The sequence below is a fragment of the Gadus macrocephalus genome, chromosome 9, assembly GCF_031168955.1.
Source record: "Gadus macrocephalus chromosome 9, ASM3116895v1".
In the NCBI taxonomy this organism is placed as follows: domain Eukaryota; kingdom Metazoa; phylum Chordata; class Actinopteri; order Gadiformes; family Gadidae; genus Gadus; species Gadus macrocephalus.
This window is the reverse complement of record NC_082390.1, coordinates 4416981-4441639: the sequence shown is the minus strand read 5'-3', so window position 1 is coordinate 4441639 and position 24659 is coordinate 4416981. Positions and strand designations below refer to the sequence as shown.

At 37.9% G+C, this 24659-nt stretch overlaps 2 protein-coding genes across 5 annotated transcripts in view; both read right to left on the bottom strand.

The window, feature by feature from the left end:
* Positions 1-476: 476 nt before the first annotated feature.
* Positions 477-2142, bottom strand: LOC132464135 (dispanin subfamily A member 2b-like). The gene is made up of 3 exons (XM_060060336.1): positions 1867-2142; positions 1463-1595; positions 477-989 (listed from the first exon to the last, which is right to left on the bottom strand). The coding sequence occupies exons 1-3, from the start codon at positions 1974-1976 to the stop codon at positions 828-830; spliced, it is 405 nt and encodes a 134-aa protein (XP_059916319.1). The 5' UTR covers positions 1977-2142; the 3' UTR covers positions 477-827.
* Positions 2143-3046: 904 nt separating this feature from the next.
* The window catches only part of LOC132464124 (dispanin subfamily A member 2b-like), a 75963-nt gene continuing 54350 nt past the window's right edge, over positions 3047-24659 (bottom strand). The window contains exons 1-4 of one of the 4 annotated variants that reach the window (XR_009527189.1): positions 13714-13921; positions 13311-13443; positions 11117-11993; positions 3047-3593 (exon numbers count right to left, since the gene is read on the bottom strand). Coding sequence is in view for 3 of the 4 variants with exons in the window: in XM_060060321.1 (XP_059916304.1) it covers positions 11808-11993; positions 13311-13443; positions 13714-13775 (381 nt within the window). In the remaining variant the exon portion in view is untranslated. Of the gene's footprint in view, positions 3594-5198; positions 5706-10775; positions 11994-13310; positions 13444-13713; positions 13939-24659 lie in introns of those variants that run through there. The other 3 variants (XM_060060322.1, XM_060060321.1, XM_060060320.1) reach the window with 3 other exon arrangements.

The window sequence follows — 24659 nt, the reverse complement described above, 5'->3', positions numbered from 1 at the left end:
CTTGAAAATTGTAACATAAGAATTAATTATTCTGTGTATAAATAATGAATGGGACACCTGTCGTTTTTGGGGTCAGGGTCCTAGGGGCCTTTCCTCCCAAATGTTCACTCTGTCTCGTATTGTATTTCCATTCAGAATGCGTCTTTGTTAAACTTCTGTATTTTCGCATAATTTTCGGTCTGAGGCTCTAATGCGGACACATTGTCATGATGTTACTTTTAATGTAAGCGTAGTCACTGCTGGCAGCTTATCATTGTAATGCTGCATGTCCACATTAATTTAATAATTTGTATAATAACTCATGAAGACCTTTGCATTGCTAGACCTGCCCTAGCCCCTGCATGGGGCCCTGCCACGACCGCCGTCGAACCAGCCTCCATCTCCCTCTCAGTCTCATTCTCTGCCTCAGCTCAGGCTGTTATGTAAAACACCATTGCATTGGATCACAAATAGCGCATGTATTATTTAAAATAATGTTACATTGTAAAACATTTATTTCAGCTGAAGCTTTAATGCAAAGTGTAGTAACATTCAGTACATTCAGGCAAAGATACTACCCTAATTCAAATTAAGTGCCTTGGTGTACCCATGGGTTATTTTACGGACATTATGCATCATTAACTTGGAGGGCTCGCTGGGGCGGCTGCTGAAACTATTTTCAAATCCACAAATTTCTGAAAGGTGGCGCAAAGTAACAACAAATATTCATTTTGCTGTGCTGATGGTTACAAAGCGTATTACTTGGTAATTTAATTCAATTCAGCATCATTATGATTTTTGTTATACGGGCAATTAACTGTTTTTTTGACAATGGTAGGGACATGTCCCTAAAGAAATTGGCCATGTCGAAGGGCTAAAATGCTCAAATAAATTACATAACAAAGGATAATCAAAGATAAAATGATCAGCGCAGCCCCGTTGAAGCGCAGGGCCCACTTGCTGTATCCCCTGGCTCTCTGCAGGTCTCCGATCACCTTCATGTCTCTTGTCTGCGACAAAGAGAAAAGAACGAAAGATGAACGAGTGAATGCTATTTCAAACAGAGGTTTAAGGCCATGTCGTCGGAAATGTTGCTGTAGGTAAGATCCAGTGTTGTACAAGAAAAGTGCAGAAAAGCGCAAGATTTTGAAAATAATCAACCCCTCAAAACGCCCTGCATGCTTCCTTCCTATGTTTCTCCACAATGGAGAAAGTGTTTGAGGTTGACAGGCAAGACGTATTTTCTGAATAAGTTCTAATATGATAATATAATTCTAATATGTAGCATTTCAAAGATGTGAATGCCTTCATCATTCACACCAATAATAGGAAAACGTAGAATAACAATGGTTGTCTCGCAGCTTCGCTGCTTGACCGCCAATGACAGAGCCAGGCGCAACCACTCAAAGTATAGTTGCACTCAAAGTATAGTTCTTAAATCGAATCCACAACATCTTTAAAGTGTAACAAAGCAAAGGTCTACCTTGATTGAGAAGATCAGCGCCACCAGTCCGAAGCATAAGGGGTTTCCGTGGCAGAGGTTGCAGATGGACCATACCACATAGTCTCTGGGATCCTCCACAGGGTTGCCGATGGTCACAACAGTGTGTTGGTCCCTGGACCAACACAGAACAATGGAAGTATCTTATATTGGAAAGTTATCTCTATTGTACTCTTGATGAATTGAACAATGAAAAAAAATTCACAGCCCACAAATGGATTTTCACAAAACATCTGGATATTAGACTTTGACAGTTTAATTTAATAAGTATAAGTTTTCAACCACATTTTTGACAGGGATAACTGCAATCAACAATTGATTGTTGTAAAAAAGAAATCCCATAGATGACATTTTTATATAAAAAATCATTTAATACAATGATATACCTGTTAAATTGCAGTTCCTGATAGTCTGATGGTGGTGCTGCCCGAACCTCCTTCATCTCCATCTTATGAAGTAAAGTAGGGTGGTGCAAGAAGCAGCGTGCTTTTATCATGTCCGTTTGGAGGAGAAAAAAACCTACTCATCACCACGTCACCAGTGGCGGAGCGTGAGAGTTTCACAATTGAAAGGAAGACATGCCTTAGTTAAGGCAACAACTTCTGCAGCGTAACAACTCAAACTTCATCTCTCAGCAAGACCGCATTCACTGTTATGGTTTCATCTCTTTCTGTAAGAATTAAGTTGGCACAACTGTGTGATATTTTCTTTTAGGTTTGAGTTGACAAAAATCCTGTGCAGACAGTTGCCTTGAAATTTCAAGTTTAATCAACTTTTTATTTTTTTAAGTGTATTGCTGCATTATATTACCTGCTCTGTCCCCTAGATTATAACCAAATCCAGTCCTTTACTTTAATGCAGTTTATATATTTAAAGCAGTCATTCAACCCATAAAATGCACCTGGTTTGAGACTGTGGCCAAAGTTGACCAATGTCATGCACTTTACCAAAAGCGTTTCACAGTCAGTACATAGCGTGAGAGTTCCACTACTTAAAAATACATGCCTTAGTTAAGGCCACAACTTCCGCTGCATGACAACTCAAACTTCATCTCTCAGCCCGACCACATTTACTGTTAAGGTTTAATCTCTTTCTTTTCTACTCATCCCTTCATGATTGAGTGGGTCATAAAGGCATTTGCAAGGTAAACCCATTACTACTGAATCGCATTATATTTTTTCAAATCGTTTTTGCCTATCAAATCGATTTTTTGAGGCATACAAATGACATTTGACCATACCTACCATCATCTCAACACATGGAGGACCGCTCCTTCTCAAAATATATGGTCTAATCTGCCCTTGACTCTCTACATGTCCGTGTAGTGGTATGGTGTCGGCCACATGACCATGAGGTTGCTGGGTCGAATCCGTCCTCGACCAACCATGTTGTGAATCATGAAAGCAAATAATGATTACTATCATGTATTCATTAGGCTATAGCCGTCATACTGTAGGACACTATCATTGTTGCTTGCAACTATATTTATAATCTTATTCCTGATTAAAAGTTAAAAAAATTGGTAGGCTTGTAGAACTTGTAGAATGATGAAGAGTCCGCCATTACTACAAAGGTTAGAGCGACTGTACTGTCTGATACTATAACCAGGTTTTTCTGAAAGGATTATAGCAACAAACATTGTGAACCACTTTGTTAGTGAGTATAGTATACTTGTACCTATGCATATGCACACGTTAAGCATATATTAGCATAATCATGCACATTGGTTGATAATCACTTATAGAGATTGCATGCGTTTTTGTTTATACTTTATTGTTTTACAATACGCTGAGTGCAGAATCCAGATTTGATTGTATCTTTAATGGTAAAAAAGTGTTAATAGTTACATTTAATTTTTTTTTCATATTACGGTACTGGGAAGCAGAAATAATTCAATTAGAATTAACCTTGCAAGTGAAAATTTTAACATAAGAATTTATTCTTCTGTGTATAAAAAATGAATGGGACACCTGTCGTTTTTGGGGTCGGGGTCCTAAAGGGGCCTTTCCTCCCAAATGTTCACTCTGTCTCGTCCCTGCTCCTGTCTGTTCCAGTCTCTGCTTCTGTAGCCTCCTCTCCTTCTGTCTGTCCCTTCCCTGCCGTGGGTGGAAACCTATCTTTTGGAGAGCAACACTCTGGGCCCTATCTTGCATCCGGCGCAAGTGACTTAGTCACTGGCGCATGTGTCGTTGCTAGTTTACAACTGGCGCAGAGCGTTCTTTTCCCACCAGCGCCACTCGCCGGTAAATTAGGGATTGATCATGCGCCCCAAGGGGCGGTTCGGCGGAAGGAGGAGGCGTGTTCTGGCGCAAACGCTATTTTGTAGTTGCTGAATACCATTGCGCTACTGACCAGGAAATACCTGGTTTAAAGTCAGTGGCGCGTTGTTCAGATGCTATTTTAAGGGCGGATGCATAGCCTACATGCGCATGCGATGCATACGGATTGCTTGTGCACCTCGCGCATACACTTTGCTTCTCTCATCTACCTAGCCGCACATTCTTGGTAAATTATTTGGGAAAGAACAGCTGATGCAGCGGTAATAAGTTGTACTTTTAAATCAATGCATCTGCAAACACCGTACAGCAAACACATATTTTCTTGACACATACATCGTATAGGCCTACATGCCCATAACTTTTAGGATTGATGAGTATTTGATCGTGAAAAACATTGTTTTACCGCGAGTGAGTGTTAAAAAGAATGAATGAATGCGGGCACGCGTGTGTGCTCTGTTTAAACACACGCAAACTAAACGCATAATACAATCAATGGCAATGTCTATTACCGCGGAGACACATGCATATTAGGATAGCATACAATACTGATAAGAAACAATGTTTATAATGTATTGCATATTTCATTAAATAGATCAGTTACCGCATATCATATGTTATATTATTTACGTTTTCTTTGGCGAAATTTATTTGAGGACTCAGTATTTCTGAAGTTGTGGAAGAAAACCCCTTATTCCATGTGTGAATTAGGCCATATTATTTGGCAATAAACTGAGCCATTTGCAGTTTGAAATTCATGTGCATCTGTCTCATCGGAGACTGCAGACGCGCTGTCAAAATATCAACTCGTCCGATTCAAATGCGCTCATGGCTCTTAAAGGGGATGGGAGCTGGCACTCTCATTGGTTTGTTGGACGTTACGCCCAAACCACACCTACGGGTAATTAGGCTGCTTCAGACCAACCCTTTTGACACTTGCGCCGCGACGCAAGTGTCATTTATCCGCCTGTAAAATAGCGATAGCGCCGTAGAACCGCCCACAAAGCTACTTGCGCTTTGCGCTTTCCACTTGCGTTTCAGACCGTTAAAATAGGGCCCTCTGTGTCTTTTGCTCAGGAAAGACGCCTGATGGTTCCTCTGATGTATTTCCATTCAGAATGCGTCTTTGTTGAAGGATAACTTCTGTATTTTCACATAATTTTCGGTCTGAGGCTCTAATGCAGACACATTGTCATGATGTTACTTTTAATGTAAGCGTAGTCACTGCTTGCAGCTTGTCATTGTAATGCTGCATGTCCACATTCATTTAAGAATTTGCATGTAATAACTCATGAAGACCTTTGCAGTGGCATTGTTAGACCTGCCCTAGCCCCTGCATGGGGCCTTGCCACGACCGCCGTCGATTATGTATTATGTAAAACACCATTGCATTGGATCACAAATAGCGCATGTATTATTTATAATAACGTTACATTGGAAAACATTTATTTTAGCTGAAGCTTTAATGCATAGTGTAGTAACATTCAATACATTCAGCCAAAGATACTACCCTAATTCAAATACAGTGCCTCGGTCTACCCATGGGTGATTTTACGGACATTATGCATCATTAACTTGGAGAGCTTGCGTGGGCGGCGGCTGAAACTATTTTCAAATCCACTAATTTTTGAAAGGTGGCGTAAAATAACGAGAAATATTAATTTTGCTGTTCTGATGGTTACAAAGCGCATTACTGGGGAATTCAATTCAATTCAGCATCATTATGATTTTTGTTATACGGGCAATTAACTGTTTTTTTTTACATTGGTAGGGACATGTCCCTACCAATGAAAATAACGGCCAAAGCGAAAGACTACAATGCTCAAATAAATTACATAACAAAGGATAATCAAAGATAAAATGATCAGGGCAGCCCTGTTGAAGCGCAGGGCCCACTTGCTGTATCCCCTGGCTCTCTGCAGGTCTCCCATCACCTTCATGTCTCTTGCCTGCGACAAAGAGAAAAGAAAGAAAGATGAACGAGTGAATGCTATTTCAAACAGAGGTTTAAGGCCATGTCGTCGGAAATGGTGCTGTAGGTAAGATCCAGTGTTGTACAAGAAAAGAGCAGAAAAGCGTAAGATTTTTAAAATAATCAACCCCTCAAAACGGCCTGCATGCTTCCTTCCTATGTTTCTCCACAATGGAGAAAGATTGACAGGCAAGACGTATTTCCTGAATGGTTGGAAGTGCACTGGGAGCGGCCTCAAATCGAAAATATAGATGCGAGCAGCAATGGGACTCAATAAACTAATTTTGGTTGACAGAAATAATCGGTTAGGTGGCTACAAGATGACCTTCTCAGTAATTTCACCTACAATGAAAGCTATTTGCAAATAGTTATCACAATGAAAATACATTGAAGTTGCTTTCAAAGGGTCGCAATAGACTTGCTGCTAACAACGCCCCCCTGGGCGTTGATGATGCCCAATTATTTGGCCATCATCAGGATGGGGTCATAAGACTATGAGCCAAGTTTGTTTTGGATACATGAAGACCTTGCAGATATATGAGCTCACTTCCTGTTTGACGTCCCCCTGAGGTCAAAGGTCACAAAATTGTTTGGGTGTCCCCAGAATGATGTCATGAGTCTATGTACCAAGTTTGGCTAAGATATGATAAAGAGTTGCTGAGAACAGGCTTACTTCCTGTTTGGCGGCTTTGCCGTCAAGTTTGATTGGCTGTCACGGCCAAACGGTTTTGAATTTGAAAAAGCTGTTGGATAAATTTGTTCAGCTTGGTCCGTAGATCATATATGGCCAGTTTCATGAAGATTGGACACAATTTGTGGCCTGTGGATATGTACTATTGATTTTGACAACATTCAACATGGCGGCCAAATGCTGATGTTGCCATGAGAAATAATTTATCAGCTATATGAAGAGGTCTGAGAGTATCACCAGACATTGAACAAAAGTTTGAAGCATACTCATCTGAAGAGAGAAGAGATAAAACACATCTTCATTAATTATAGCGCCCTGTAGAGGTCAATGGTCACCACTCAATTCATTGAGTGTCCCCATGATGATTTCATGGATCTATGTACCAAGTTTGATTATGATAGGTCAAAGGTCTGCTGAGAAATTGGCTTACTTCCTATTTGGCGGCTTTGCGGTCGAATTTGATCGGCTGTCGCAGATATTTCCGTGAGATTCTTCTTTTTTTTTTGTCAAGCATGGCCTGAAGATCAAGTGTGCCAAGTTTCGAGACGATTGGACAAAATTTGTGATAGGAGATACATTTTGAAGGTTTTTGACATATACCAAGATGGTGGAAAATCCATCATGGCCAGGGGTGGACTGGGACAGAAAGTCAGCCCTGGCATTTTCTGTCCAGGCCAGCCCACTACATTATCAGCACTAGGGGTGGGACGAGATGAACGGGAAGAACCCTGTATGTACTTGATTAAAACAATTTAATCAAGTACATCCATCCGAATAATAGTACAGCACTGTAAATAGCAGTTGTGGCTTTTCTTTTTTCTTTTTTTTTAAGTTTGTGTCTCTGGTGCTGCTGACAAGACAGATGTGAAACCCGAACAGGAAGTTAACAGAGCTCCTGTGGTCACTGCATCTCCATCCCCCATATCTACAGATCTACAAAACCCTTGTTAAATATCACACTTGATCCAACGCTAAATTCTCTCTTGCAGTTTTTAGTCTGTGACTGTGAAAATCTTTTGGTGTAAGCCCAGCATTAGTTAAAACCAGACTCGGACAATAATAACAAAATATCCTGACAAATAATCTAAATAGAAAGATATTACAGACAGTAGCAGCATTAGAGCTGAAACTCATTTGTTTTAACGGTGACTCAGTCATTATGAAACCATAAATAGAGAATTAAAAAATACATATTATCTAAAGCTGTATGAAAATGTCTAAGACATGAATTACAGGTCTAAAACAGGTCTCATATACGTGTATGTGCACATGTATGTTTACATGTGCACATACACACATGAGAATGCATATCTATTCAGACATGTAATCCATGTCTTAGAGTTTTTCACACGGCTATAGATAAAAAAAATTGTATTCTCTATTTATGGTTATAAAAACGTACTTCCTCGTCCGCAGCCAGCCAGCTACACTCCTCACCAAATTCATGACTTGCTAAAAAAACAGCAAACAGAACTTGTACTCAGTATCTATGTACTGACGTATATGTAGCCAATAGCCATGTAGCCTTTTTGTGATGTAGTGACACTTAGTGAACAAATGTATCTGTCTTGAAGGATGACTTCCCAGGTGAAAAAATATTATACTTCAACTACACTTTTGAAAGGATGTACTAAGTCCACTTTTAGTATGCAACTGTATTCTGTACTAATTTCGTCGCATTCAAGTATACCAAAGTGTACTAAGGTATACCTTAAGTACTACTATAGATATACTCCAGTATACTCCAAGTGTAAATAGTATGCTAAAATGGCACAACTTTTGACAACCTTTAAGTGTACTGAAGTACACTAGTGAAAAGTATGATTTCTAGCATTTGAAACACACTTGCAGTACAATAGCATTATATTACCAGTGTGTTTGAAATATACTTAAAAAGGCATTATGGTTCAATTGATAGTAGTATATAAGTCTATTTTGAACACACTATTATCATACCTCTGTCATATTTCAAATTAAATTCAAATACACTTTCTGACTATATTTAGTACTTTTTAAGTCTGCCATTATGTTAATTAAAATGTATTTATAGTCATTTCTATCACAATTGCAGCATCAAAGGCATGCACTTTAAGTACAATGTTATTATACTCTAATGAGGAGCAGAAGTGTATATTGAGTGTATTTTATCACTGCTTATACTACATAATAGAAGTGTATTTTTAACACACTATTATCATTCCTGTCATATTTCTAATTAAATTCAAGTACACTTTCTGACTATATTTAGTACTTTTAAAGTGTGCAATTATGCAAATAAAAATGCATTTATTATGTATTTATAGTACATTTGTGTCACAATTTAAGCATCAAAGGCATGTACTTTAAGTATAATGTTATGATACTATAATGTAGAGTGGAAGTGTATATGAAGTGTATTTTATCACTACTTATACTACAGAATAAGTGTATTTTGAACAAACTATTATCATACCTCTAATATTTCCAATTAAATTAAAATACACTTTCTGACTATATTTAGTACTTTTTAACTGTGCCATTATGTTAATACAAGTATTTAATATTGATTTATAGTACATTTTTATCACAATTTAAGCATCAAAGGCATGTACTTAAAGTATAGTTATTATACTATAATTTAAAGTGGAAGCGTATATTAAGGGTATTTTAAGTACAATACTGTTATACTGCTAAGTACTTTATAAATACTACAGAAATATAATTACAATACATCACTATTATACTTCACATGCACTTCTTTCTGGTACCATTTTAGTACACTCCATGGGTGCTATTTTGTTCCATGACAAAAAACACTTAAATTGTACAAACCAAAACTTTAATTTAAATATTAATACAAACATACATTCAACAACACCTAACTTTAAAACGTCTGACATATATAACATATATAATAAAGCTACTGAGGAGCAACCTTGGTGTAGCCCTCATTATTGCATTTCCTCCGCAGCAGGGCCCGGATCTCACTAACCATGCTGTTGGGGAATTTCTCCCTGACCGTGTCTGTGAAAACAGGAAGGACGCATGTGATTTAAGACTTAATATCAACAATATATTACATTGACACGGACTAGTGCTTGTGCCCATTGGGGGCGTGCCCGTTCGGAGCGTGCAAAACGTAAAAAAACGCAGCCCCCGCTACGCCACGTGCCCCCGCTACGCCACGTGCCCCCGCTACGCCACGTGCCCCCGCTACGCCACAGGCCCCCGCTACGCCACAGGCCCCCGCTACGCCACGTGCCCCCGCTACGCCACAGGCCCCCGCTACGCAACGTGGTCCCGCTACGCCACAGGCCCCCGCTACGCCACAGGCCCCCGCTACGCCACAGGCCCCCGCTACGCCACAGGCCCCCGCTACGCCACGTGCCCCCGCTACGCCACGTGCCCCCGCTACGCAACGTGGTCCCGCTACGCCACAGGCCCCCGCTAAGCCACAGGCCCCCGCTATAAAACCAACTCTTTCTATTAGGCTATCATCATTACCGTAACATTCCTACATTTTACAATACAAATACGACATAAAGACGCTCTCAGGTGCAAACGTAGCCCCCGCTACGCCACAGGCCCCCACTACGCCAGTTGATCCAGTAACTTTACTTCGATTACTAAATTCAAGCATTATACTTCGATAAAAGCAACTCTTTCTATTAGGCTATCATCATTACCGTAACATTCCAACAGATTATAGCCAAAGTTAGCTGACGTTACAAAGAGTATTTCGGAATCATTTCACTACCGTTTTGGAACTGACTTACCTCCAACGAAAAGCAATTTGGCTGCATGGAGGACCGCTCCTTCTCAAAATATATGGTCTAATCTGCCCTTGACTGTCTACATGTCCGTGTAGTGGTATGGTGTCGGCCACATGACCATGGGGTTGCTGGGTCGAATCCGTCCTCGACCAACCATGTTGTGAATCATGAAAGCAAATAATGATTACTATCATGTATTCATTAGGCTATAGCCGTCATACTGCAGGACACTATCATTGTTGCTTGCAACTATATTTATAATCTTATTCCTGATTAAAAGTTAATAAAATGGGTAGGCTTGTAGAACTTGTAAAATGATGAAGGGAAACAGAGGGTGGGATAGAATAACACATGGTGGCGCCATAATTGGCACTTGAAGTTCAACATTTCCAGAGTCCGCCATTACAAAGGTTAGAGCGTCTGATACCATAACCAGGTTTTTCTGAAAGGATTATAGCAACAAACATTGTGAACCACTTTGTTAGTGAGTATAGTATAGGCCTACTTGTACCTATACATATGCACACGTTAAGCATATTAGCATAATCCCGCACATTAGTTGATAATCACTTAGGCTGTAGAGATGCATGCATTTTTGTTTATACTTTACTGTTTTACAATACGCTGAGGGCAGAATCCAGATTTGATTGTATCTTTAATGGAAAAAAAAGTGTTAATAGTTACATTTAAAAATATATATATTACGGTACTGGGAAGCAGAAATAATTCAATTGGTATTAATCTTGTAACCGAAATTGTAATGTAAGAATTACGTTTTTTGTGTATAAAAAAATGAATGGGACACCTGTTGTTTTTGGGGTCGGGGTCCTAAAGGGGCCTTTCCTCCCAAATGTTCACTCTGTCTCGTCCCTGCTCCTGTCTGGTCCAGTCTCTGCTTCTGTAGCCTCCTCTACTGTCTGTCCCTTCCCTGCCGTGGGTGGAAACCTATCTTTTGGAGAGCAACACTCTGTCTTTTGCTCAGGAAAGACGCCTGATGGTTCCTCTGATGTATTTCCATTCAGAATGCGTCTTTGTTAAAGGATAACTTCTGTATTTTCACATTATTTTCGGTCTGAGGCTCTAATGCAGACACATTGTCATGATGTTACTTTTAATGTAAGCGTAGTCACTGCTTGCAGCTTGTCATTGTAATGCCGCATATCCACATTCATTTAATAATTTGCATGTAATAACTCATGAAGACCTTTGCGGTGGCATTGCTAGACCTGCCCTAGCCCCTGCATGGGGCCCTGCCACGACCGCCGTCGATTATGTATTATGTAAAACACCATTGCATTGGATCACAAATAGCGCATGTATTATTTAAAATCATGTTACATTGGAAAACATTTATTTTAGCTGAAGCTTTAATGCAAAGTGTAGTAACATTCAATACATTCAGCCAAAGATACTACCCTAATTCAAATACAGTGCCTCGGTCTACCCATGGGTTATTTTACGGACATTACGCATCATTAACTTGGAGAACTCGCTGGGGAGGCTGCTGAAACTATTTTCAAATCAACTTAATTCTGAAAGGTGGCGTAAAATAATGACTGTTTACAAAGCGCTTTACTGGGTAATTCAATTCAATACAGCTTCATTATTATTTTTGGTACAGGGGCAATTAACTGGTTTATTGGCCCCAGTAGTTGAGATTGCGATAGCGATTGGCATTTTCAACGGACACATATATCCAAACAATTACAAGACTAAAGATAGTCAAAGAAAGAATGATCAGCACGGCCACGTTGAAGCCCAGAGCACACTTGCTGTATCCCCTGGCTCTCTGCAGGTCTCCGATCAACTTCATGTCTCTTGCCTGCGACAAAGAGAAAAGAAAAAAAGCTGAACGAGTGAATGCTATGTTCAAGTAGACGTCTCCGGCCATGAGGACACTCAACTCGAAAATGTGACGTGAATTTACAGCCATTTGATTTTTCAATGAAGTTGCTGTCTGTAAGACTCCAGATGATGATACATTGTTTGTGAATATTGGATGAATGGGTCAAAAGTTATAAACATGAATGCATGTCCAACTTTGACCTGTTGGTGGCGCTAGAGCTGATAGGCTAGCGCCATAACGTTTTGATGTTTGAATGATGTTTCTACGTTGAAGTATAGATAGATGGATAAATACTTTAATAATCCCAGGGGGAAATTATTTTTGTAACGAACTCCAGATATGCATACACAAATATTAAGAATAAAATATAATATAAAATATAATATATATATATATATATATATATATATATATATATATATATATATATATATATGTATACATATACATAAAAGATAAAAGATACAACCTAAGAAATACAAATATACAAACAACATAAATTTAAGGACAATATTAATATATATAAACACCATATATATATACGCATACGTAAAAGACAGCACTGTACAAAAAGTATTGTACAGTATTGTGCAAGAATTATAGTCCTTGTTTGAGGTCAGAGATTACAGAGAGGGAGGGGGGGGGGGGTGTCTGGCATTCTAAGGGAGGCGTTGTAAAGTTTAATGGCCACAGGCAGGAATTATTTCCTGTGGCGCTCTGTGGTGCATCTGGGTGAGAGGAATCTTCTGCTGGAGGTGCTCCTCTGCTGGGCCAGTGTGTCGTAGAGAGGGTGGGAGACATTGTCGAAGATGGACGGAAGCCTGGACAGCATCCTCCTCTCTGCCACGGTCGCCGGGGTGCCCAGTTCCTCCCCCACAACATCACCGGCCCTCCTAATCAGTTTTTGAAGTCTGTTGGTCTCTGCAACCTTCATCCCACTGCCCCAGCATGTGACAGCGAAGAAGATAGCACTGGCTACAACAGACTCATAAGTATGTTGAAGGAGTCGCTTTATGAAATTAATAAAATAAATATGTAGCATTTCAATGATGTGAATGCCTTCATCATTCACACCAATAATAGGAAAACGTATAATAACAATGATTGTCTCGCAGCTTCGCTGCTTGACCCCCAATGACAGAGCCAGGCGCAACCAGAACGAACTTTGTCACTGAGCATTTCACTCGCAATCATTAACATGTAAGAGATACCATTTCTAACCAATTGCACTCAAAGTATAGCTCTTAAATCGAATCCACAGCATCTTTAAAGCGTAACAAAGCAAAGGCCTACCTTGATTGAGAAGATCAGCGCCACCAGTCCGAAGCATAAGGGGTTTCCGTGGAAGAGGCTGCAGATGGACCATACCACATAGTCTCTGGGATCCTCCACAGGGTTGCCGATGGTCACAACAGTGTGTTGGTCCCTGGACCAACACAGAACAATGGAAGTATTTTATATTGGAAAGTTATCTCTTTTGTATTCTTGATGAATTGAACGATGAAAAAAAATTCACAGCCCACAAATAGGATTTTCACAAAACATCTGCATATTAGACTTTGACAGTTTAATTTAATAAGTATACGTTTTCAGCCACATTTTTGACAGGGATAACTGCAATCAACAATTGATTGTTGTAAAAAAGAAAACCCATATATGACATTGATATACAAATACATTTAATCCAATGATATACCTGTTAAATTGCTGTTCCTGATATTCTGATGGTGGTGCTGCCCGAACCTCCTTCATCTCCATCTTATGAGGTTAAGTAGGGAGGTGCAAGAAGCAGTGTGCTTTTATCATGTCCGTTTGGAGGAAAAAAAAAAGCTACTCATGACCACGTCACCAGTGGCGGAGCGTGAGAGTTTCACAATTGAAAGGAAGACATGCCTTAGTTAAAGCAACAACTTCTGCTGTGTAACAACTCAAACTTCTGCTGCGTAACAACTCAAACAACTCAAACAACTCAAACACAACTGCGTGATATTTTCTTTTAGGTTTGAGTTGACATGAAAAACCCAAAAATCCTTTGCAGACAGTTGCCTTGAATTTTCAAGTTTAATTAACTTTTTATTTTTTACAGTGTATTACTGCATTATATTACCTGCTCTGTCCCCTAGATTATAACCAAATCCAGTCCTTTACTTTAATGCAGTTTATATCTTTAAAGCAGTCATTCAACCCATAAAATGCACCTGGTTTGAGACTGTGGCCAAAGTTGACCAATGTCATGCACTTTACCAAAAGCGTTTCACAGTCAGTACATAGCGTGAGAGTTCCACTACTTAAAAATACATGCCTTAGTTAAGGCCACAACTTCCGCTGCCTGACAACTCAAACTTCATCTCTCAGCCCGACCACATTTACTGTCAAGGTTTCATCTCTTTCTTTTAGACTCATCCCTTCATGATTAAGTGGGTCATAAAGGCATTTGCAAGGTAAACCCATTACTACTGAATCGCAATACTTCAAAAATAAAAAGGGACCAACCAAGGCAGGAGATTACTTGGCCCAGTCAGTGTGAGCGCTGACCAACTAAATCCTAAAGGGCTGAGGAGAAGAGAAAGATGTATGTATACTGATTGTGAAATGCCTTCGGTGTAGTGCGTGAACTTGGTCAACTTTGGCAACAGTCTTACACAAGGGGCGGGATCTGCCTTTTATGGGATGTATTACCGCTTTAAAGATCTAAACTGGGAATGAGTAAAAGACTAGATATGTTATAATCCAGGGCACAGAGCAGGTAATATATATCTTTGACGACAAAGATGTGCTGGTGTCCCGGGAGCATCATCCGAACTTCGACCAGCTAATCACCTTAGCCATTCGGGTTGACAACCGGCTCCAGTGTCACAGGGAGCTAACCTTACGACCACCACCGTGGGCTGAGGGGGAGCACGCTGTCTTGTACATAGTTTGTCTTGTACAAACTGATCACACTGATAACAGCTCTTGCTTGAGACTGGACATGGAGATTTGGGGAAAAACATGTTATGTACAAGGAACAGCACAGATGTCTCCACCTATTTCATGTTGGATATCCATGTAGAAATATTTCATTGAATTGAAAAGCCCATAAGGCGAAGCCTAGACGGCGTAGCCTACATGAAATAGAACGGGTTATGTTAAGCCCTACAGTAAATGGATCTGTCTGCCCGCATTATTTTATTTATTTATTTTATTACATATAAGGACAGAGCCGTTTTGTCAGTAAACAGATACGGAAATTTGTGGACTTCATTTTAAGTTTGTAGTGTTTCCCCCTGCTCTCTGAGACGTGTGTCCTTTTTTGGTTGACACACACACACACACACACACACACACACACACACACACACACACACACACACACACACACGTACACGTTTTTGCTACATCATGAGGACCTCAATTTAGTCCTGACTGGGTGGTGCCCGATGGGGACACCGCTTTCTAAATGAGATACAGGCTTGGTTTTAACTCACAATTTTTTGTAGATTTTTTTAATTCCCAAAACTCAAGTCTAGTATAAAATATTCTCAAATTTAGAAAGCTTACTTTTTGTCAGGTTTTTCTATCCCGTGGGGACGCTCCCATTGTGTCTTATCTCAAACAACCACCAGGTGGCACTGTCAAGGGCGGACCAGGGTCCCTTAATGAGGCACGCGAGTTCACTGTCCAATGAAATCGCCTTTGTAGCCCCCATCCGTCAACTGACGAAGGTAGTGTGCACTGCGCATCCATAGGAACACAAGACTGGTGGGCCATCGGTGTTTACATCAAAAGCTAGATTTATCACACAGCATACACCGTATGGGTCACGTTGTTTGAGTTGAAAGTTGATAGATTGAGAGACAAAGTGTAGATATTCAGAGATACATTTCTGGTGTTGGATGTTTTGTATGTTTATTCAAATTCGATGAGAAAATGTTTTTATTCAAAGTATTATTGAAAGTTTGCAATGACTGATGTTTGTTTGCTTTTGTTTGGACATTGCAAACTTTCAATGAAGCTTTGAAAGAAAAATGTCATGCATCATAATATATAAATTTACTGATGATTGGTCTACATAATAACAGATTTGAGGGAAAATTAAGCTTTTTCAGATAAAGTAGGAAATTACATCACAATAAGCAAATGTACCAATATATTGGTATATTTGCAGGCACTGGCGAAACCATTTCTATTGCAGAGGCGTCTGTTTTCCTTAAATCAATTGTTAATAGTAATTTGACCAACACATTCAAACAATCTTTACCGCCCCAAGCCAGCATTTCCTGAGAGAAACAACAGGGGTGGGGGAGGGGCATGGTCACGGTGGGGACCGTAAAAGTCAGGATCTGTGTGATATAGCAGTTATTACTGAGACTGGGTGGAAAGATTACATACTCTGTAGAGATGAAATTACTCAACTTAAATTAAAAAGATGAATATAAATAGAAAAATAAACAAACAGAATCACGTTCTTAGTATTACCAATGTATTATTTTAGAGAAAACAGCAGAGGTGGGGTAACAGCAGATTCACGGTGGGGACTGTAAAAGTCAGGATATGTGTAATGTCAGTTGAGACCCCGTTTGTGACTGAGACCCCGTTTGTCCCCAATACACTTTTGTGTTTCTGGGGGTGGTCACGGTAGTTACGAGAGAAGACAAAAAGTTACGAGAGAAATACATATTAACTGTTTGTTATCTCATAAGCGGCGTGGTGCCGGCTCCTTTTGACCTTTTGACCACAGACTTCTGGAACGTATGAACCTATCTTCCCGGTGCCGTAACGGGGCAAACAAGGTGTCCTTTGACATCTACGTTTCGAGGCGATTGCAACAGTGCCACACATCGGGGTAGTAATTAGCTGTCGATTTTGGAGGCCTTTATCAATAATGACCAGCTATAGATTTGCTTCCCGATGGACATTTTTGACAAATTACATGTTATTTAGCATCTACACGTTGAGCTGACTCCAATGAGATCAAGCTCGCCCTCTTGCCACACCGAGATCATGTCGTAGACCATAGGTGTACCATGTCAAATACATGTTACAATTTGCTAGAGTATCATTCTTGGTGTCATTGGACTCATCTCAACGTGTAGATGCTAAATAACATGTCATTTGTCACAAATTTCAATCGGGAAGCAAATCAATAGCTGCTCATTATTGATTAAGGCCTCCAAATTCGACAGCTAATTACTACCATTAAACATGTTCGAATATGCTCATGTGAGGCACCGTTGCAATCGCCTGGAAGCGTAGATGTTGAAGGACACCTTGTTTGCCCCGTTACGCCACCGGGAAGATATTTACATACGTTCTAGAAGTCTGGGGTCAAAAGGTCAAAAGGAGCCGGCACCACGCCGCTTATGAGATAACAAACAGTTAATGTGTGTTTCTCTCGTAACTTTTTGTCTTCTCTCGTAACTACCGTGACCACCCCCAGAAACACAAGGGGTAACACTGTCGTTTTTTATTGGTCATCATGACAAAAAAAATAAGGGGTAACACTGTTGTTTTTTATTGGTCGTCATGACCAACAACATAAGGGGTAACACTGTTGTCTTTGTCAAATAAAATAAAAGTCATGAGGGGTAAAAAAACATAAGGGGTAACACTGTTGTCTTTGTCAAATAAAATAAAAGTCGTTTTTTATTGGTTGTCATGAAAAAAAACATGAGGGGTAACACTGTTGTTTTTTATTGGTCTTCATGAAAAACAACATGAGGGGTAACACTGTTGTTTTTCTTTGGTCGTCATGAATAAAAACACAAGGGGTAACACTGTCGTTTTTTATTGGTCATCATGAAAAAGAAAATAAGGGGTAACACTGTTGTTTTTTATTGGACGTCATGACCAACAACATAAGGGGTAACACTGTTGTCTTTATCAAATAAAATAAAAGTCGTTTTTTATTGGTTGTCATGAAAAAAAACATAAGGGGTAACACTGTTGTTTTTTATTGGTCTTCATGAAAAAAAACATAAGGGGTAACACTGTTGTCTTTGTCAAACAAAATAAAAGTCGTTTTTTATTGGTCGTCATGAAAAAAAACATAAGGGGTAACAATGTTGTTTTTTATTGGTCGTCATGAAAAAAAACATAAGGGGTAACAATGTTGTTTTTTATTGGTCGTCATGAAAAAAAACATAAGGGGTAACACTGTCGTATTTTAATGGTCGTCATGAAAAAAAACATAAGGGGTAACACTGTTGTTTTTTATTGGTCGTCATGAAAAAAAACATAAGGGGTAACACTGTCGTTTTTTATCGGTTGCATGAAAAAAACATAAGGGGTAACACTGTCGTTTTTTATTGGTCTTCATGAAAAAAAACACAAGGGGTAACACTGTTGTCTTTGTCAAATAAAATAAAAGTCGTTTTTTATTGGTTGTCATGAAAAAATATATAAGGGGTAACACTGTTGTTTTTTATTGGTCGTCATGAAAAAAAACATAAGGGGTAACACTGTTGTTTTTTATTGGTCGTCATGAAAAAAAACATAAGGGGTAACACCGTTGTTTTTTATTGGTCTTCATGAAAAACAACATAAGTGGTAACACTGTTGTTTTTCTTTGGTCGTCATGAATAAAACAACAAGGGGTAACACTGTCGTTTTTTATTGGTCATCATGAAAAAATAAATAAGGGGTAACACTGTTGTTTTTTATTGGTCGTCATGACCAACAACACAAGGGGTAACACTGTTGTCTTTGTCAAGTAAAATAAAAGTCGTTTTTTATTGGTCGTCATGAAAAAAAACATAAGGGGTAACAGTGTTGTTTTTTATTGGTCGTCATGAAAAAAAAAATAAGGGGTAACACTGTTGTTTTTTATTGGTCGTCATGACCAACAACATAAGGGGTAACACTGTTGTTTTTTATCGGTTGCATGAAAAAAACATAAGGGGTAACACTGTTGTTTTTTATTGGTCTTCATGAAAAAAAACATAAGGGGTAACATTGTTGTCTTTGTCAAACAAAATAAAAGTCGTTTTTTATTGGTCGTCGTGAAAAAAAACATAAGGGGCAACACTGTTGTTTTTTTATTGGTCGTCATGAAAAAAAACATAAGGGGTAACACCGTTGTTTTTTATTGGTCTTCATGAAAAACAACATAAGTGGTAACACTGTTGTTTTTCTTTGGTCGTCATGAATAAAACAACAAGGGGTAACACTGTCGTTTTTTATTGGTCATCATGAAAAAATAAATAAGGGGTAACACTGTTGTTTTTTATTGGTCGTCATGACCAACAACACAAGGGGTAACACTGTTGTCTTTGTCAAATAAAATAAAAGTCGTTTTTTATTGGTTGTCATGAAAAAATATATAAGGGGTAACACTGTTGTTTTTTATTGGTCGTCATGAAAAAAAACATAAGGGGTAACACTGTTGTTTTTTATTGGTCGTCATGAAAAAAACCATAAGGGGTAACTCTGTGTTTTTTTATTGGTCTTCTTGAAAAACAACATAAGGGGTAACAGTGTTGTTTTTTATTGGTCGTCATGAAAAAAAAAATAAGGGGTAACACTGTTGTTTTTTATTGGTCGTCATGAAAAAAAACATAAGGGGTAACACTGTCGTATTTCAATGGTCGTCATGAAAAAAAACATAAGGGGTAACACTGTTGTTTTTTATTGGTCGTCATGAAAAAAAACATAAGGGGTAACACTGTCGTTTTTTATTGGTCTTCATGACAAAAAACATAAGGGGTAACAGTGTTGTTTTTTATTGGTCGTCATGAAAAAAAAAATAAGGGGTAACACTGTTGTTTTTTATTGGTCGTCATGACCAACAACATAAGGGGTAACACTGTTGTTTTTTATCGGTTGCATGAAAAAAACATAAGGGGTAACACTGTTGTTTTTTATTGGTCTTCATGAAAAAAAACATAAGGGGTAACATTGTTGTCTTTGTCAAACAAAATAAAAGTCGTTTTTTATTGGTCGTCGTGAAAAAAAACATAAGGGGCAACACTGTTGTTTTTTTATTGGTCGTCATGAAAAAAAACATAAGGGGTAACACCGTTGTTTTTTATTGGTCTTCATGAAAAACAACATAAGTGGTAACACTGTTGTTTTTCTTTGGTCGTCATGAATAAAACAACAAGGGGTAACACTGTCGTTTTTTATTGGTCATCATGAAAAAATAAATAAGGGGTAACACTGTTGTTTTTTATTGGTCGTCATGACCAACAACACAAGGGGTAACACTGTTGTCTTTGTTAAATAAAATAAAAGTCGTTTTTTATTGGTTGTCATGAAAAAATATATAAGGGGTAACACTGTTGTTTTTTATTGGTCGTCATGAAAAAAAACATAAGGGGTAACACTGTTGTTTTTTATTGGTCGTCATGAAAAAAACCATAAGGGGTAACTCTGTGTTTTTTTATTGGTCTTCTTGAAAAACAACATAAAGGGTAACACTGTTGTTTTTCTTTGGTCGTCATGAAAAAAACAACAAGGGGTAACACTGTCGTTTTTTATTGGTCGTCATGAAAAAAAACATAGGGGGTAACACTGTCGATATTTATCAAATAAAACATAGGGGGTAACACCGTTGTTTTTCTTTGGTCATGACCAACAACATAAGGGGTAACACTGTTGTTCTTTATTGGTCGTCATGAAAAAAAACATAAGGGGTAACAATGTTGTTTTTTATTGGTCGTCACGAAAAAAAACATAAGGGGTAACACTGTTCTTTTGTATTGGTCTTCATGAAAAAAAACATAAGGGGTAACACTGTCGTTTTTTATCGGTTGCATGAAAAAAACATAAGGGGTAACACTGTTGTTTTTTATTGGTCGTCATGACCAACAACACAAGGGGTAACACGTTTTTACCCCTTGTGTTAACAAACAACAAACAGTCTTTGTTATTTTATTGGACGAAGACTGATGTCTTTGTCAAATAAAATAAAAGTCGTTTTTTATTGGTTGTCATGAAAAAAAACATAAGGGGTAACACCGTTGTTTTTTATTGGTCGTCATGGCAAAAAACATAAGGGGTAACAATGTTGTTTTTTATTGGTCGTCATGAAAAAAAACATAAGGGGTAACACTGTCGTTTTTTAATAGTCGTCATGAAAAAAAACATAAGGGGTAACACTGTTCTTTTTTATTGGTCTTCATGAAAAAAAACATAAGGGGTAACAGTGTTGTTTTTTATTGGTCGTCATGAAAAAAAACATAAGGGGTAACACTGTTGTTTTTTATTGGTTGTCATGAAAAAAAACATAAGGGGTAACACTGTCGTTTTTTATCGGTTGCATGAAAAAAACATAAGGGGTAACACTGTTGTTTTTTATTGGTCTTCATGAAAAAAAACATAAGGGGTAACATTGTTGTCTTTGTCAAACAAAATGAAAGTCGTTTTTTATTGGTCGTCATGAAAAAAAACATAAGGGGCAACACTGTTGTTTTTTTATTGATCGTCATGAAAAAAAACATAAGGGGTAACACTGTTGTTTTTTATTGGTCTTCATGAAAAACAACATAAGGGGTAACACTGTTGTTTTTCTTTGGTCGTCATGAATAAAACAACAAGGGGTAACACTGTCGTTTTTTAATGGTCGTCATGACCAACAACATAAGGGGTAACACTGTTGTCTTTGTCAAATAAAATAAAAGTCGTTTTTTATTGGTTGTCATGATAAAAAACATAAGGGGTAACAATGTTGTTTTTTATTGGTCGTCATGAAAAAAAACTTAAGGGGTAACGCTGTCGTATTTTAATGGTCGTCATGAAAAAAAACATAAGGGGTAACACTGTTGTTTTTTATTGGTCGTCATGAAAAAAAACATAAGGGGTAACACTGTCGTTTTTTATTGGTCTTCATGAAAAAAAACACAAGGGGTAACACTGTTGTCTTTGTCAAATAAAATAAAAGTCGTTTTTTATTGGTTGTCATGAAAATATATATAAGGGGTAACACTGTTGTTTTTTATTGGTCGTCATGAAAAAAAACATAAGGGGTAACACTGTCGTATTTTAATGGTCGTCATGAAAAAAAACATAAGGGGTAACACTGTTGTTTTTTATTGGTCGTCATGAAAAAAAACATAGGGGGTAACACCGTCGTTTTTTATCGGTTGCATGAAAAAAACATAAGGGGTAACACTGTCGTTTTTTATTGGTCTTCATGAAAAAAAACATAAGGGGTAACAGTGTTGTTTTTTTATTGGTCGTCATGAAAAAAAAAATAAGGGGTAACACTGTTGTTTTTTATTGGTCGTCATGACCAACAACATAAGGGGTAACACTGTTGTTTTTTATCGGTTGCATGAAAAAAACATAAGGGGTAACACTGTTGTTTTTTATTGGTTGTCATGAAAAAAAACATAAGGGGTAACACTGTCGTATTTTAATGGTCGTCATGAAAAAAAACATAAGGGGTAACACTGTAGTTTTTTATTGGTCGTCATGAAAAAAAACATAAGGGGTAACACTGTCGTTTTTTATCGGTTGCATGAAAAAAACATAAGGGGTAACACTGTCGTTTTTTATTGGTCGTCATGAAAAAAAACATAAGGGGTAACACTGTCGTATTTTAATGGTCGTCATGAAAAAAAACATAAGGGGTAACACTGTCGTTTTTTATCGGTTGCATGAAAAAAACATAAGGGGTAACACTGTTGTTTTTTATTGGTCGTCATGAAAAAAAACATAAGGGGTAACACTGTCGTATTTTAATGGTCGTCATGAAAAAAAACATAAGGGGTAACACTGTTGTTTTTTATTGGTCGTCATGAAAAAAAACATAAGGGGTAACACTGTCGTTTTTTATCGGTTGCATGAAAAAAACATAAGGGGTAACACTGTCGTTTTTTATTGGTCGTCATGAAAAAAAACATAAGGGGTAACACTGTCGTATTTTAATGGTCGTCATGAAAAAAAACATAAGGGGTAACACTGTCGTTTTTTATCGGTTGCATGAAAAAAACATAAGGGGTAACACTGTTGTTTTTTATTGGTCGTCATGAAAAAAAACATAAGGGGTAACACTGTCGTATTTTAATGGTCGTCATGAAAAAAAACATAAGGGGTAACACTGTTGTTTTTTATTGGTCGTCATGAAAAAAAACATAAGGGGTAACACTGTCGTTTTTTATCGGTTGCATGAAAAAAACATAAGGGGTAACACTGTCGTTTTTTATTGGTCTTCATGAAAAAAAACATAAGGGGTAACAGTGTTGTTTTTTATTGGTCGTCATGAAAAAAAACATAAGGGGTAACACTGTTGTTTTTTATTGGTCGTCATGACCAACAACATAAGGGGTAACACTGTTGTTTTTTATCGGTTGCATGAAAAAAACATAAGGGGTAACACTGTTGTTTTTTATTGGTCTTCATGAAAAAAAACATAAGGGGTAACATTGTTGTCTTTGTCAAACAAAATAAAAGTCGTTTTTTATTGGTCGTCATGAAAAAAAACATAAGGGGCAACACTGTTGTTTTTTTATTGGTCGTCATGAAAAAAAACATAAGGGGTAACACCGTTGTTTTTTATTGGTCTTCATGAAAAACAACATAAGTGGTAACACTGTTGTTTTTCTTTGGTCGTCATGAATAAAACAACAAGGGGTAACACTGTCGTTTTTTATTGGTCATCATGAAAAAATAAATAAGGGGTAACACTGTTGTTTTTTATTGGTCGTCATGACCAACAACACTAGGGGTAACACTGTTGTCTTTGTCAAATAAAATAAAAGTCGTTTTTTATTGGTTGTCATGAAAAAATATATAAGGGGTAACACTGTTGTTTTTTATTGGTCGTCATGAAAAAAAACATAAGGGGTAACACTGTTGTTTTTTATTGGTCGTCATGAAAAAAACAACAAGGGGTAACACTGTCGTTTTTTATCGGTTGCATGAAAAAATATATAAGGGGTAACTCTGTGTTTTTTTATTGGTCTTCTTGAATAACAACATAAAGGGTAACACTGTTGTTTTTCTTTGGTCGTCATGAAAAAAACAACAAGGGGTAACACTGTCGTTTTTTATTGGTCGTCATGAAAAAAAACATAAGGGGTAATACTGTCGATATTTATCAAATAAAACATAGGGGGTAACACCGTTGTTTTTCTTTGGTCATGACCAACAACATAAGGGGTAACATTGTTGTCTTTGTCAAACAAAATGAAAGTCGTTTTTTATTGGTCGTCATGAAAAAAAACATAAGGGGCAACACTGTTGTTTTTTTATTGATCGTCATGAAAAAAAACATAAGGGGTAACACTGTTGTTTTTTATTGGTCTTCATGAAAAACAACATAAGGGGTAACACTGTTGTTTTTCTTTGGTCGTCATGAATAAAACAACAAGGGGTAACACTGTCGTTTTTTAATGGTCGTCATGACCAACAACATAAGGGGTAACACTGTTGTCTTTGTCAAATAAAATAAAAGTCGTTTTTTATTGGTTGTCATGATAAAAAACATAAGGGGTAACAATGTTGTTTTTTATTGGTCGTCATGAAAAAAAACTTAAGGGGTAACGCTGTCGTATTTTAATGGTCGTCATGAAAAAAAACATAAGGGGTAACACTGTTGTTTTTTATTGGTCGTCATGAAAAAAAACATAAGGGGTAACACTGTCGTTTTTTATTGGTCTTCATGAAAAAAAACACAAGGGGTAACACTGTTGTCTTTGTCAAATAAAATAAAAGTCGTTT

Excerpts from the sequence above, each read along its gene's own strand:
- LOC132464135 (XM_060060336.1), bottom strand. The coding sequence starts at position 1,976 with ATGATAAAAGCACGCTGCTTCTTGCACCACCCTACTTTACTTCATAAG. Across the intron at positions 1,596-1,866 it reads CAGGAACTGCAATTTAACAG|GGACCAACACACTGTTGTGA; the intron begins GTATATCATTGT and ends GTGTTGGTCCAG. Across the intron at positions 990-1,462 it reads CGCTGATCTTCTCAATCAAG|ACAAGAGACATGAAGGTGAT; the intron begins GTAGACCTTTGC and ends TCTTTGTCGCAG.